The sequence below is a fragment of the Arachis duranensis genome, chromosome 3 (genome assembly GCF_000817695.3).
Source record: "Arachis duranensis cultivar V14167 chromosome 3, aradu.V14167.gnm2.J7QH, whole genome shotgun sequence".
NCBI lineage: Eukaryota > Viridiplantae > Streptophyta > Magnoliopsida > Fabales > Fabaceae > Arachis > Arachis duranensis.
Window position 1 is genome coordinate 33,763,751 of NC_029774.3, and position 17,011 is coordinate 33,780,761.

General features: G+C 31.7%; 1 protein-coding gene across 1 annotated transcript; it reads right to left on the minus strand.

The window, feature by feature from the left end:
- On the minus strand, positions 1–1,695 carry LOC107478645 (aldehyde oxidase GLOX1). The gene is made up of 2 exons (XM_016098780.3): positions 1,286–1,695; positions 1–1,204 (listed from the first exon to the last, which is right to left on the minus strand). Exons 1-2 carry the CDS (start codon positions 1,654–1,656, stop codon positions 1–3), a joined length of 1,575 nt encoding a protein of 524 aa, XP_015954266.3. The 5' UTR covers positions 1,657–1,695.
- Between the last annotated feature and the right edge of the window lie 15,316 nt (positions 1,696–17,011).

A 17,011-nucleotide genomic window follows, 5' to 3' on the forward strand; every position in this document is an offset into this window, starting at 1 on the left:
CTACAGCTCTTTGATACGGACCCACATTGCGGCGCTAGGTACGCCACGGTAGACAACGGAGAGCATGTAGTATCCAGGAGGAGCAACGGCACCAGATGGCGGGGCGTCGACACGAATCCTATATATCCCCAAGAAAGGTTGCGTTACCCTCATGCTGTGCTTCCTGAGAACCACCAACCTCTGACCCATGGCAATCCCGTGAGTGGTGAATGGAGGGTAATACATGGTGACCTTAACATCATCCAGGTCCGCCTCTGCGAAAGGAGACTCCTTCACCGAGAACTGTATCTTGAACACTTGCCCGTATGTGAATTCCTTCAAGGTCTCCTCCTCATGGATCCTGGGCCTGAACCTTGCGTATATGGGGTCCAGATAAGGAGGAGAGAATGCCTCAACCCTGGTCTCAGTCGGGAACCTGTCGTTGGCCTTGTAAGTGTTGTGAGTGTTGCTTCCGGCAACCCAGATCTTGCCAGTGGGAAGCACCGCCGATGTTGAATGGTACATTCTGGCTATGTTTGTGCTCTCCAACTGCCTGAACCTCTCACCCTTGGGCATCTCAGGGGAGTACAGAACCGGTGTGTAGTTGGGTTTATCAGCGTCCCACCATGCGGCGGTTCCCTCTTGTGCACCGTTTATCATCAAGACTTGTCCGTTGGGGAGCAGCAGAGCGTCTCCCATGACCCTCCCCGACGGCATCTCTTCTTTGTCCCAGAAGGGTTTGGGGTCCGTGATGACCATCCTGTTGCAGTCTTTCAGAGCCGGCAGGAAGATCTTCTTCTTCTCAGCAAGATCGAAAGCATCCGGGGTGTTTCCACCGCACATGAGGACCTCGGCCTTGATGGGCTTGGAGGCGTTGGCTGCGGCGGCGTTGAGGTCGATGGGGAGGAGGACGGACATGCCGGAGGCGGGGTAGTTGCGTGAGCCCCCTGGGAGGACGGGGAAGGTGCGCAAGACCTTGTTGGTGGTTGGGTTTAGGAGGAGAGAACGGTTGTTGGAGAAGATGAAGAGGTTTCCGTCGGGGATCATGTGGACGAATGGGTAGAGGTTGTTCTCGTCCAAGTCCGAAGTCTCATACAGGAACGGGAAGAAGTAGGGTTTCTCGCTTGCTTTTCCTTCCTCCCTCGGCACAAACTCATAGCTGAATGCCCTTCTCCCTCCTACCACTATGAATTGTCCATTCGCTAACAATTGCTGAGTTCCATACCTGTTTAATGCACCACAAAAATAAAATCTTATACCCACATCCAATTACATCTGACATTCAATATAACAACATTATATTTACCATCTTTCTTCTTTGAGCAGATTGTTATATTCCCTGAACTGGCATTCACCGGTGGTGCAGGCAGGACCGCCGAAGTGTCTGATGGATTTGGCTCCGTCGAAGAAGCCGCCGGTGCTGACAAGAGTGCCGTCGGGAGAAAGGCCGCCGCTGGAGCACCATGGATCTCCCTCACCAATCCTGAGAGGTCTAACTTCATTGGTAAAGATATCATATTCCATGGCATGAGCCCAACAATCCTCTCTGTCCGCGTTGGCAGCTTCATCTCTGAAAGGAATGCACTTTGCACCTTCTGGAAGCTTCAACCTGGAGACGCGGTATACCTTGGCATCAATTACTAAGATCTTGTTTGTGGGCAACAAGTTGATGTGCATGGCAGACACGCCAGATTCCTCGTTAATTAGCTCCCATCCACCCTTCCATCTTATATTCAAATCACCCTTCTTCTCCTTCCTTGAATTCTCCTCTCCTTCTTTATCATCACCCTCGTCGTCGTTGTTCACACCATTTCCGAAGAGTCTTGGTGGGTGAAAGGGGAAACCATTGTTTTCTGGGCCATGCCACCCTTTCGGCAGCTTGAAGAAATTGTTATATGCTTCGCCATCATTACCGTTATGATGGAAAATATCAATCATTGGTAATGGAAACCTTGGAGGCCTTGGATGCCTGTGTATTATTTGGGCACTCACATCGAGGAACAAGAATGTTAACGTGAGAATAAAAAAAACCTTGTTCAAATGATTTGCCATTTCTTTTCTTTTCCCCAGTCTTCCCATGGGGTGTGATAGATGAATATAGTGCGCCATGGAACGGTGTTTATATACTTTAAGGTTTTATAGCTTTTAACTAAAAGTAGCAAAACTGCTTTTAGGCATACAGTTATTATGAGAATCACAATGACAATGACGATGACAATTATATTTTATGTCAACGTTAGGATAGTATCCAACTTGAATATGCTGCTAATTTCCTAATAATAATAATAATAATAATAATAATAATAATAATAATAATAAAGTTCATTAATCATGTCACACAACTTATTTTGTGGAACTTTCATTATTAGTGTAGGAAAAATATTTAATAACAAAAAAAATTAAATATAAAAATAATAAAAAATAATTAATAAATATTAAATAAAATAAATTTTAATTATTTATTTATTTAGTATCACCGGTGTAAACAGCAGCTAGAAATAGAAAGTTATGATATAGTTATAATTGGTTTTGACTGTTTAATGAAAGAGCCTTAATTTGACTAGCACAGCTAGTTCTATTATGTTATATGACTTTGGTTAGATTATACGGCTTGTAATTTGTAACCCCCCTTTTTTCTCTCTCCCTATTTTTAATACTATTCTAAATCTTTTGCGAGGACTATTTTCTTCTAGACAATACTATAAATAAATAGTTCTTCTATACAATAATTATATATATTGTGATTTGGATATAGATATCCATTCAATTAATGGTATGTGATTTTGATTTATTATATGGGCGGCTCAGTTTTTTATATGATAAAAGAATTAAATTTTTAAATTAAACTGAATTTAAATAAAACTAAAAAAGTAAATAATATTGTACGTGTATAAATAGTGAGAAGATCTCAGATAATATATATATAACAAAAATATTTTTTTTATATAGATGCTATAATAATTTTTTTTATTTCTCTGAGTATAAACTACAACATATATAATATTAATAAATATATAATTCACTTTTATTATACTGAAATAATAGTATTAATGAATATTAATATTAGATTTTTTTATTTTATATTTATTTATTTATTTATTTTACAACACATTATCAGTACAAGACTCTGATTAAAATTTAAGAAGACTCAAGTAATAAATTTTTATTATGCCGAAACTCTTTCATCTTAAATTTAATATTTTTGATATATATGGAAACAACTACCTATCATGGATACTAGATACCGAAATTCATCTTGGTTCAATGGATTTAGGAGATACCAATAAGGCTAAAAATAATGCATCCCAAAAGGATAAAGTCAAAGTCATGATCTTCCTTTGTCGTCATTTTGACGAAGAATTGAAAAATGAATATCTCACACTAAAAGATTCTGCAGATATGTGGAAAAACCTTAAAAAAAGTATAATCATAAAAAAACAGTGATACTTCCTGAAGTCCGATATGAGTGGACGCACTTACATTTTCAGAATTTTAAATCCATAAATGAATACAATTCAACAATATTTTGAATTATCTCACCAATGAAATTATGTAGGAAAAAGATAACTAATAATGACATGTTAGAGAAAACTTTTTCAGCCTTCCATGTCTCGAATATGCTCCTACAGCAGCAGTATCGAGAAAAAGAATTTAAAAAATATTCTTAGCTAATTTCTTGCCTTCTTGTTGCTGAGCATAACAATAAATTGCTTTTAATAAATCATGAAGCACGTCCAGCTGGCGCTGTTCTATTTCCTGAAGCAAATGCAACAAATCATAACTCCAGAAGAGGTAAATGGCAATGTTTTGGTAACAAAAAAAATTATGTAAGGAAGAAAATTATGGAAGACAAGAAAAGATCTCACCAGAAGTGGGATAAAGAAAAAAATAATGGATAAAATAAATCAACAGAAGATAAATATTTTCATTGTGGTGGAAGAGCCATTGGTCGCATACCTGTTGTACCTCAAGGAACCTAATTGATCTTTATAAAAAATCCTTGAAAAAAGATGACAAAGAAAAGGACGAATTTTGTTTTAAAAGATGTTGTTGAAAATTACACCACTAATTATAAAGTATCTGATTTCTTTGAGGATCTTGAAAGAAATATTGGTCATTTGATCAATGATAAAAGGGTTTAATATGTGTGTTTGTTAAGTACTCATGTAAATAAATAATGTTAAGTTTTATTCCCTATGTATTTAAATTTCAAGTATGATGTATATAAACAATGTCTCATAAAATATTTATGTTTATGAATTTTAAAATTACTAAACGTGTCAAGTTCTAAAATAATAATAAAAATTTTAGTATATGACACTATTTTTATGAACAATGCTTTTTAGAAAAATAATTCCAATCAGAAATATAATTTTACTGTGCATATACTTTTACTCATTTTATTATTATTATTTGTCTTTAAAGAAATTGACAAGGGCATATAATGAAGATATTTGCCTTGCAGATATTGCAAATTCGCATACCATTCTCAAAAGTAATATATATTTTACACATTTTGTACCAAAAGAGGAATATGTTAATACTATTATTGGTTCAGGCAATGTGATATAAGGCTCTGGAAGAACTATAATTTTGTTTCTCGAAAGAACAAAATTCATAATAAATAATGCACTATTCTCTACTAAGTCTCTAAGGTTGCAATTGTTTATGACAACAGGATAGGACAAGACACCGAGAATAAGACATAAGGGACAGATACACAAAATTTTGTGTTTTTGTATTCTATTTGGTAATGAACTAGAATAAATTATGAAAATCTAATTTATTCTCATTTTTTTTCATTAAAAAAATTGAGATGAAAATATAATAATAATAAAATATAATTTTGAAAAATTAACAAGAATAATGAAAGAAAAAATAAAAAATAAGTTGTGTCCCTTATTAGTGTCTCTGTGTCCTTCCTGTCAGGATGGACACACAATACACTAATTCAGTATCTCTGGACACATTGTCTCTGTCCATGTTTCTTCTGTCAAACACAATTTTGTGTCTCACTGTCCCTATCTTCGTGTCCTGTCTTTGTAAATAAATGCAGGCTAAGGAACTTGTTGAGTTTTAAAGATATTCGTTGAAATGGATATCATATTAAAATAATAAATGAGAAAAATCATGAGTATTTATTATTCAAATAAAAATGTTATATTAGAAAAGTTACCCTAACTTTTATCTGGGTTATATTATACTAAAATTACTGCAATTGAATCACATTTCAGTATAAACCCAAAGTTTATCAACCCAAATGAATTTATAATTTGACATGATCAATTAGGTCATTCGAGAACAACAATGATACGGAGAATTATTGAAAACTCCCATGGACATTCACTAAAGAATCAGAAGATTCTTAAATCTAGTGAATTTTATTGTGTTGCATGTTCTCAAGGAAAGCTAATTTTAAGGCCATCACCAATAAAGATTGTATTTGAGTCCTCTGAATTCCTAGAAAGGATTCAAGGTGACATATGTGGATATCATCCACCATGTGGATCTTTTAGATATTTTATGGTCCTAATAGACGCATCTTTGAGATGGTCACATGTGTGCTTATTGTCTTCTCGCAACTTGGCGTTTGCGAGATTACTTGCTCGAATTATTCGACTAAAAGCATAGTTTTCAGAAAATCCAATCAAAGTAATTTATCTTGATAATGCTGGTGAATTTACTTTCGAAGCCTATGATGCTTATTGTATATGGCTTATAGAATAAGCATTGAACATTTCCATTAGCTCATGTTCACACACAAAATGAGTTAGCAGAATCACTTATTAAACGCCTCCAATTAATTTCTAGAGCCTTACTTATGAGAATAAATCTCCCAACCTCAACTTGGGGGTATGCTATTTTACATGCCGCAACACTTATTCGTTTGAGGCCAATAAGTTACCATCAATTCTCTCATATGTAATTAGCTTTTGGCCAGCAGCCAAATATTTTTCATTTAAAAATATTCGAGTGTGTGATATATGTTCCCATTGCACCACCTTCTCGCACCAAAATAAGACCCCAAAGAAAATTGTGGATATATGTTGGGTATAATTCTCCCTTTATAGTAAGGTATCTTGAGATACAAACTGGAGATGTATTTAAAACCCAATTTGTAGATGATCATTTTGATGAATCAAAATTTCTAACATTAGGAGGAGAGAATAAGCTTCCTGAAAAGGATCTTAATTGGAATGCATTATCCTTGATGCATTTAGATCCTCGATCAGGGTAATGTGAACTAAAAGTTCAAAAGATTATACATTTGCAAAGAATAATAAATGAATTACCTGATACATTTTCTAATATGAAAAGGATAACTAAATCCTATATACCAGCTAAAAATGCTCCAATTTAAATTGATGTCCCAATCAAACAAATGGTCACCAAAATAAATTCACGTCAGAAGCATGGTAGGCCTGTCAGTTCTAAAGACAAAAATTCTAAAAAAAGAGGTAAATAATATTCCTGTTGAAAAAAGATAAAGACATAGTAAAGATACTTGCAGTTGTCTAAAATTCTAAAGACATAGTTTTGATTCCAGAAGACGTTTAGGTACCTAAAAATTGTGAAAATGACGAGATCTCAATAAATTATGTCTTTACAAGAGAAAATGGAACCAAAATAAAATAATTGTCAATGAAATATTTTCATATAATGTGACATTAAATATCATGCATGAAAGTAAGGATCTTGAGTCAAGAACAATTGAATAATATCGACAAAGGAATGATTGACCGAAATGGAAAGAAGTTATGAAGACTGAGTTAGATTCACTTGCAAAACGTGAAGTCTTTGGACCTGTAGTCCATACATCAGAAGATGTAAAACCTGTTGGAGTCAAATAGGTATTTGTGAAAAAACAAAATGAGAAAAATGAAGTTGTACGTTACAAAACTCGACTTGTGGCGTAAGATTTTTCACAAAGGCCCGGTATATATTATGAAGAAACATATTCCCTTGTAGTAGATACAATAACATTACGTTATTTGGTCAGTTTATCTACATACCATAAACTACATATGCATTTAATGGATGTGGTAACAACCTATTTATACGGATCATTAGATCGTGATATTTATATGAAAGTCCCTGAAGGACTAAAGATATCTAAACCATCTAATGAATATTCGCAGAGGTTATACTCAGTCAAATTGCAGAGATCTTTATATGGTCTAAAACAATTTGGATGAATGTGGTATAATCGTCTTACTGAGTATCTGGCAAAAAACGGATTTAAGAATGATGATATCTCTCCATGTGTTTTCATAGAGAAATCTGCATATGGATTTATTATATTTGCTGTGTACGTTGATGATTTAAATATCATTGGAACCCCTGAAGAGATTCCAATAATTATAAAAACTCTAAAAGAAGAGTTTGAGATGAAAGATCTTGGAAAGACTAAATTTTATCTCGGCCTGTAAATCGAGCAAACAAAAAATAAAATCTTTATTCATCAAACAACATACACAGAAAAGATCTTGAAGAGATTTTATATGGATAAGTCACATACATTAAGTACCCCAATGATCGTAAAATCTCTTAGATGTGGAAAAGTATCAATTCCATCCTAAAGAAGAAAATGAAGATATCCTTGGTCCTGAAGTACCATATCTCAGTGCCATTGGGGAACTAATGTATCTTGCTAATAATACACGGTTTGATATATCATTTGCTGTGAATTTACTAGTAAGGTATAGTTTCTCTCCAATCAGAAGACATTGGAATGAAATCAATTAAACAAATCTTTCGATATCTTCATGGAACGGTTGATATGGAATTGTTTTATCCATATGGATCCAAGTCATAACTAGTTGGCTATGCAGATACAGGATACTTATCTGATCCACACAAAGGGAGATATCAAATAGGATACCTGTTCACATGTGTATCATGGAGGTCCATGAAACAGACAATTACAGCAACATCTTCTAATCATGTTGAAATACTAGCGATACATGAAGTTAATCGTGAATGTTTTTGGCTTAGGAGTTTGATCTAATATATTCTGTCATCATGTGTACTGATTGATCATAAGATAGCTCCAACTGTTCTGTTTGAAGATAATATAGCATGCATTACTCAATTCAAAGGTGGATACATCAAAGGTGATAGAACAAAGCATATTTCTCCCAAATTCTTCTTCATTCATGATCTTCAACTCGAAGAACAATTGATGTCCAATAGATCTGCTCAAGTGATAATCTAGCAGATTTATTTACAAAGTCACTTTCAAAATCCTCCTTTCAAAAATTGGTACATCAGATTGGGATGCGCCGATTTTGAGATATTAAATAATGTCAACAAAAGGGGGGAAACTTTACTCTTTTTTCTTTGGTTAATTTTTTGTCCCTATTGGGTTTTTCTTGACAAGCTTTTTAACGAGGCAGTTATCATCACATAGGATATTGTAATCTTTATCCTTCACTAAAGTCTTTTTCTATTGGGTTTTTCTTTAATAAGGTTTTAATGAGGCATAATTCTAAATAGACATCTAAAGGAGAGTATTGTGATATAGATATGGATGTCCATTCAATTAATGGTATGTGACTTTGATTCATTATATGGGAGACTCAGTTTTTCTATGATAAAAGAATGAAGCTCCTAAATTAAACTGAACTTAAATGAAGTGGAAAAAGTAAACATTGTGCGTGTATAACTAGTGAAGAGGTCTCAAACAATATATGTACAACAAAAATACTCTCCTCTCTTTTCATATATATATGCTACAATAAATTATTTCTCTTTCTCTATTTCTCCAAATCTAAGCTGCAATATATATAATATTAATAAATATATATGATTCACTTCTATTATATTAAAATAATAATATTAGTAAATATTAATATTAGAGTTTTTTATTTATATTTTTTATTTTATATTTATTTATTTATTATTTATTTATTTTACAACAATATACAATTAAAGATTGTTATTAAAGGCTGTTTCAATTTTTTTCTTGCACAATTTCTTAGCAGTGGCACCATACTCTTGGAGAATCCTTACCGATATGAAACTACCAAAAATGGGATACAAGAAACATCAGAAATATTTGATAACAAAAAATAATTAGTCAAAATTAATTAAAATTTATTTTATTTAGTACTCATTAATTATTGTAATAAATAATGAATATTAAATAAATTAAAATTTAACTTTTTTTTATCTTTTTAATATTATCGATAGAAGAATATACTATAATAATTTTTATCTATAACAACATGTATTTTAAATAATACTCAGAATGTTGTCTAAAATAATAAAAAATAATTCTTAATATTTATATATTACAAAAAAATAAAACTATTGCAATCTTTTTTAATCAACCTGTTATAAGTGTTTTTATTTTTAAATAATTAAAAAACATATAAACAATATTGCTCTAATTAAATAGACAATATTTACTATATTTATATATTACATTTTATGAAAGTTACTTTTAAATTTTTAATAAACATCAACTTATAAATGTTGGCTAAAATAAATTAATATCTTTTTTCTTAAAATTTTAATAAAAGTTGAAAAAGTTTGCTGTTACCGAGGCCGCTATTCCGAAAGAATAGAGTAAGGCCACTACCTTTCTTAACTAAAGCAAGCCAGTATTCCCTTGTGGGAAGAGGGGGATAGTATTAGTATAGGATCCTTCTTGTATTATTTTCAGGAAGGATCTTAGTTCTCTACCCCAACAAAACCCAACCCTTCAGTAAAACAAAACTCTAATTCAATTCATCATCTCTATCTTTTTCGGCAGTGAAACAAAACTCCAACCTTAAATGTTTGAAATCACAAACACAAGATCATTCAAAATGTCTCATTCCTTCTTCTCGTTCAACCCAACCGATGATGGCAATGGAGACATTGACACACGTTCCTTTCTGCTCGTTCATCATTATTCTTTAGTTTTAAGCTTCAATCCTCCCTACTCATGTTTGTTCACTGTTGCCGGTTACTGTTTTGCATGTATCTATATTCTGCCTATTTCTTTTTCTTTTCTATTTTCGCACTCTGAATCCTAATTTTAATAATATTGTTGTTGCTATTACAGTATTTTTGGTAATATTTATCGCCATGCTCGATCATCACTGCTCAGGCTTTGAGCTTCTCTAGCTAGTTTGAGATTCTCGTGTTCGATAATCATTGCTTGTCATTTATCTCTGTTCTCTTCTCATTTTTAGATTTTTTTTCTGTTAGTGTTTATTACTACGGCTCATTGTTCTGTAGGAACTGATGATTCTATCTCTGTTTTTCTTTTCTATTTTAACACTTTTTCGTGTTTTGAATTTTAATTTTTTTATATGAAATTTGTTAAATATCATAAATTGGACCAGTTATCTGATCAATTTATTTCAAAAATAATAGAGTCCAATTAATTATGGCATAATAAGGATAAATAATTTTAGAAATTTATAAGGTGGTGTTGGTGTATGTCAATTTGTGATATAAACATAGAAAGTTTTTGGAAATGAAGAACAAAGAAAGAATTTTCATATCATAGTTAATTAGTATTTGTTTTAGAGTTTATCTTTTATGTTAATTGTTCCACATATATAATATCATTAGTATCACATATGCATTACAAAGTATAATTTTTAAAATAATTGAAGAAAATTTCATGTTTTAAGCTATTCAACTAGTGATGTTAATGGTTTGATCAACAGAAGAGAGAAAGGAATAATGAAAGTTGAAAGAGGAGAAAAAAATAAGTTTTTCTCATTTTAAAAAATTTTAAAGGGTTAACCACCAAAAATGCCCCTAAATTATTTAAACAATGACATAAATATACTCGAATTTTACAATTGACAAAAATGCCTTCAAGTAACTTAAAAACACAACAAAAATACTCAACAATAAATATATTTTTTCAAAAAATACCTTAGAAATTGAATTTTAATATAATTTTTTGCAAGCATCATTATAAAAATAAGATATTATTATACTTAAAATTTGGTAAAAGATATCATTTTTCTAATCATGCTTGTAAAAATTTACATCGAAATTCAATCTCTAATATATTTTTTGAGAAATACATATTTAATATCAGGTTTTTTGCAAGATTATCTAATATTAAATATGTATTTCTCAAAATATATATTAGAGATTGAATTTTGATACAATTATTTACAAACATGATTTAAAAAATAGATATTATTATCCTTAAAATTTGGTGATTTTTTGTTAAATATATATTTTATTTGTAATTTTTTTATTAACAACTAATAATACTTTTAAAAAATTACAAAAAATATATACTTATAAAAAATCACCAAATTTTAAGAATAATAATATATTATTTTTTAATTATACTTGCAAAAAATTACATCAAAATTCAATCTCTAAGGTATTTTTTAAAATACATATTTACTGTTGGATATTTTTGTCGCATTTTAAAATTATTATTGTTGATAATAAAATTCGGATGCATTTTTGTCGGTGTTTGAATAATTCAGGGACATTTTTGGTAGTTAATCCAATTTTAAATGAATGAAAACAAAAGCTAAAAAAATATTTGGTGGTTAACCTTGTATACTCTTTATGTACTCCTACTATAAATAATTACCATCAATATTAGACTAATAAAAAAATCTAGGTAACACATAAATCTAACAATCCTAACTTAGAAACATTAGTAAAAAAAGCTCATAATTTGCTTGAAGAAAGGATTAGTTCTTTTTACTGGTGGCTTTGGAGTGACTATCACTACGGCTTTGATTTTCGCAGTGTGGTCGTTGTCATCATCGTCATTTTTGGGATTTTTTTGTTCTTTCACCTTACTTCGGTTGTTTTGCTTTTGGTTTGATAAGTTGGTAATCCGCTGATTTTTTGTCCTAAAAAACTCATTAATAGCTACTTAGCCTCACTTTAAGAAGGCGGAGGAGGATTGTTTTGCTCTTCCTCCATTAATTATGACTTCACTACAAGAAAATGGAATATTTATAATAAAAACTTTGTAACAAATTTTAAAATTGTTACAAAAATTTGTAATTGCTACATAATAATAATGTTTTGTAACAACAATACAATTTGTTACGAAACGTTTTGATATTTTGTAATGACTTGATTTTTTTTGTTACAAATTATATTGGCTTTTGTAATGAACCAGTATTTTGTTGCAAAATTTTAAAATATCTTGTAATAAAAGATGAAGTTGTTGCAAAAGTATAAAATCTTTTGTAACAAAATATCTATTTGTTTCAAAAGCTCTAATTATTTTGTAACAAAAAATTAATTTGTCACGAAATTCAATATTATTTGTAACAAGTTATTTGTTTGTTACAAAATACAAGAATTTTTGTAATTAAAAAATTATTTTATAATGTTAAAATCTTTAAGATAATTTTATTTTATTTTAAAATTTTTATTTTTTAAAATATTATTCCCTCACCTTTATTTTTTATTCTGCTGTTTGCCAACCTCGTCCATTTAAATAAAATTTTGAAAAACTCTCTTAAAAATAAAATATAGAGTTCTAGTTTTTTTTTCTCTCTACTAGTCCTAAACCCACCATAATCCAACTGTAACATCCCAAATTTTTTGATAAATAAATTTATTATATTTGTTGAAGATTTTATTTTAAGAAAATTATATAATTTACCGAAAGAAATTAAATAAAGCTTTATGATACTTTAAATTTAAAAATAATTTGGAGTTATATGTAATTTTTATAATAATTGGAGTTTAAATTAATTATAATTTTTATATAATTTTAATTAGTTATTTTATAAATTAAAATTAAAATTTCGGTGATAGAAAAATAATGAAAAGTTATATTATTTAATTTGAATAATTAATATTGAGTTTAAACTATATTTTATAAGAATGTGATTAATATGTTCATTTTATATTTTAAATTAGAAATAATTAATTAAATTTAGCAACATGTTGATAAATAATGTTCTTAAATATTTTGAATGGAGTATATTTGGTATTAAAATTACTCTACCCTCTAATTTTATCAAAATATCTATTCACCTTATTTTTTTTATAAAATCTTAATTTCTAACCCTAATTCCCAAATTAATTCAAAACCCTAATTTCCCCATTTTTAACCCTAACAGCCGCAGCCTTAGCCTCCTTCAACATAAGAAACACACACACAACATACCCTTACACACAGACACGCGAAACAGAGAAGAAGAGAAGGAGAAGAAGAAGACCGCGCCGGCGTCGCGCATAACCGCTGTGGAGCCGCTGTCCCACGCGTCGCTGTCGACGTTGACGAAGAGGGGAGAGAGTGAGACGTTGAGACAGAGAGCTGCTGTTGCGGGAAACGCGATGGAAGAGAGGACGCTGCCAACTCTGTCGCGCCTGGTCGCTACCAAGCTCGCCGTTAGAGATCGCTATTCCTTCACCACTAATGCGTCGTCGTTGGGCTACTCTGCTTCGTCTCGTGACTCTCACGTCGGCCCCTATGCATCTCCTTCTTGGCTCGTCGCCTCCTCTGCGTGACAGCGTCTCACGTCGTTGTCATTGTCGTCTCGCCCTCGTCCGGCGTGGCTCACCGTCGCTGCTGCCTTTACCTTGTCAGACTCTGCTTCGCCGTGCTTGGTCTCCCTCTTCTCAGGGATTTTTTTAATTTTTTTAATTTATTCAGTTATTGACTTATTGCCTCATTGGGTTATAATTTGATTAACTGAGGAACTGATTAATCTGTCGATTCTATAAGGATTTTACAATGTATGCTGAGAAATGTTGAGATGAGAACTAACCAGACTTGTAACTTATCAACTCAATTTCTAACCAATTTCTACTTATCAACCTTACTTTACTTGTTTTGGAGTAAAGCAATTCTGCTTTGTACTAACAGATTCTTTATTGTTGTTGATTATATTTGGTTGATTGTAATTTTGTTGATTCACGCAGATTATTCAATAGTGTAATATATTGTTGTTTTATATTATTGTTGTTTTAGATGGCTTCATCAAATACACTATCAAAAACACCATCTTCCCAAATTTTGTTGGTAAATCATTCAAATTTTGTTGATACATTGTAATATATGTAGGTTTAGTGGTCGATTGATGCTTTTGTTTTTCTGATTATTAGTATTTAGGGTTGATTTGTTACTGTTTTTATACCATTATGGTGAATTGCAGAAACAGACAGAACCAGCATCTGCTCCCTTGAGTGGTGGTGATGGTGGTCTTCTTGTTTTGGCCATTAGTTTAGTTGGTCAACTTTCCAGGTGAGCTCCCTTGAATCCAGTTTTTTCAGACTTTCAGTGTCAATTTTGGTGTATCTTATGGTTTGAAATTAGAATTTTATGATGGTGGACTGGTGGTTGTTGTTGTTGTAGTATTTGGAATTTTAGAATTATTGCTGAACCTGAGCAAATTTTTTTGTTGCTATTAAACATCATTGAGTTGAATTTTGTTACTGAATAACATCACTGTGTTGAGTTTAATACTTGAATAGTTGAATTTATTGTTGTGTTGCTTAAAAAATCACTTAGCTAAATCTTTTGTTATTGTAAATTTTTTTGTTCTTTTGCCAAATATATTAATTTTTTTGTTGAATGAAAAATTTAGGATGGGTGTATAGTTTCTGTGATGAGAATATTGATGCTTTGATAAGCATGTGCTTATGCCTTTGGTTGGTAATGCAACAGGTTTTAAATTTCAGCAGATTGTTGATATTGGCAAAACTCTGCCATTATTCATGGAGCTTCAAACCTAAGGTGACAGGACGTGAAGAACTATGCTCTGCAAAGTGTCTTATTTTCAATATTGCAAGTCTCATTTAATTTGAGTTGAATCGTTTGGTTATGTTGGCTGCGTGATTTCCTCACGTTTGTGCTAACTGAACAATTTGAAACTATAGGTACTAGAGAAAGTAAAGCTCAAATTTTTTAGACAATTTTTTAAAATTGCATTAATTGACATCATATTATTATTGATCTTGTCTTAGATATTAATTGCTAATTTCATTTTATAACTATCTTTTGATCTTATAGGTACTTTATATCAACAAAGTGTTGGTGCTAAAGGTTTGAAAGCTGTTTTAAAACTTAGGAGGAATGGCTCTGCTGCATCTAATATAAGTAGTGTTGCTTCTTATTGTGTTGCAATATTATGCTTACTATTTCAGATTTTGTATGTAACTCCTTTAAAGTGCATGAGTAGTTTACATTTCTATGAAAAGCTATTTGTTCTGTCACTTTATAAGGTGATTTAATTTCCTTAAACTTCTATTATCTCATATTTGATAACAACCTTCTCTATTACATAGATTTTGGAAAAAGAAGTTCTAAGAACATTTTCTTTGTGCAGGTCTTAGTTTCTATCTCAGAAATTGCTCCCATTATTTTATACATTAGAGATGTTAAGAGGTTTATTTTGTAATCACGAAGGTTATAATTTTTTGTTGAATAATATGAGTATAAGTCGTCCGGTCCAAGGTTGAGCTCGCTTCTGCCTATAATGGATGAGGTATACGTTAGCTTCCGAAGAATAGTGGAGGTGGGTTGGTGCGGTAATTTAACAAACCACAAACTAACCGGCAAGTGTACCGGGTCGTACCAAGTAATACCTCAGGTGAGTGAGGGTCGATCCACGAGAATTGATGGATCAAGCAACAATGATTGAGTGATTGGCTTAGTTAGGCAAGTAGAAAATAGTGTTGGAGTGTTCAAAAGAACATTTAACAGTAAATTAAGAGTTTGAAGACAGCAGGTGAATAAGTTGGGAATAAAATATTGGAGAAAACAGTTAAGGTTTCAGAGTTATCTATTCTTCCGGATTAACTTTTCTTACTAACTATTTTAATCATGTAGGATTTAATTTATAGCAAACTATATGTGACTAGACCCTAATTTCTTAGACCTTTCTAGTCTCCTCTAAAATTCATTAACTGCCAATTCCTTGGTTAATTAATTCCAATTAGAAGCTGCATGATCAAATTCTAGTTTATATGCCACAAAAACTCTAATTAACCAAAAATAAAAGGATTATATGTCACGTATCCCATTAAATCCAGATAATTAAAATTTAGGAGAATATGTTTTCAAGCTGTTGTTCAAGTAAAGAGCTTTTCCAAATTTTACAAGAACACAAATAGAAAGATGGTCATACTTCAGTTCCACCCAAATTCATAAGATAAAGAGTGAAAACAATTCTTAAATTATAAATCCATACATAAATTAAAATAGAAAAAGTAATAAAATCAATCCAGACAAATAGACAGAGATCCTAACCTTAACAATGGAGGTTTAGTTGCTCATGGAATGCGGAATGTAAATTTACTAATCCTAATTAATTTAAAATCTAATTATCTAAAATTAAAAATAATATATTTTCCTAAAAATAATATTTGAATTTAAATTTGAATTTAATTGACAAGTCTTCAGTTGATATGTGGGGACCACATATTTTGTCCATTCTGCAGCTTCTAATATGTGTTTTCTGGGCAAAAATTGCCCCCAGCGTTTTTCTGCATTTTCTGCACGTGACGTATGTCACGCGTACGTGTCAGTCACGCATACGCGTCGCTGGTCTTCTTCGCAAGTCACGCGGACGCGTCACTGAGCAAATCTTCAAATCATGCGTATGCGTCAGTCACGCGCACGCGTCGCCATGGAAAGCTCAAATCACGCGCACACGTCAGTCACGCGTACGCGTCACTCCTCGCTGCCATCTTCTTTTGTTCTTGTGCTGCAGAAACTCCATCAAATATAGCCGAATGCTACCTAAAGTAAACAAAATTGCACAAGACTCAAAGTAGCATCCATATTGACTAAAAGATAATTAATTCTTTATTAAACTCAATAAATTAGATGCAAATTCACTATAAAAAGATAGGAAAGTTGCTCACGCATCACAACACCAAACTTGAATTGTTGCTTGTCCCCAAGCAACCAAAACTAATATAAGTTTAGGTTGTGAATTTGCATGAGAATAAGAGTTTGATTAAGTCCATGTCTCTTCTTATAGTGGGGTTTACAACTGTAATCCTGAATAGTTTTGGCCTCTCACTCTCCTTTGAATCAGAAGAATGTTACTGTCATCTGGAATTAGAATTCGGATAATATTAT

What these genes read in the sequence shown, in the direction of transcription:
- LOC107478645 (XM_016098780.3), bottom strand. Translation starts at nt 1,656, where the DNA reads ATGCACATCAACTTGTTGCCCACAAACAAGATCTTAGTAATTGATGCC. An exon ending in CTGCTCAAAGAAGAAAGATG is followed by an intron (nt 1,205 to 1,285) that starts GTAAATATAATG and finishes TGCATTAAACAG; the next exon opens with GTATGGAACTCAGCAATTGT.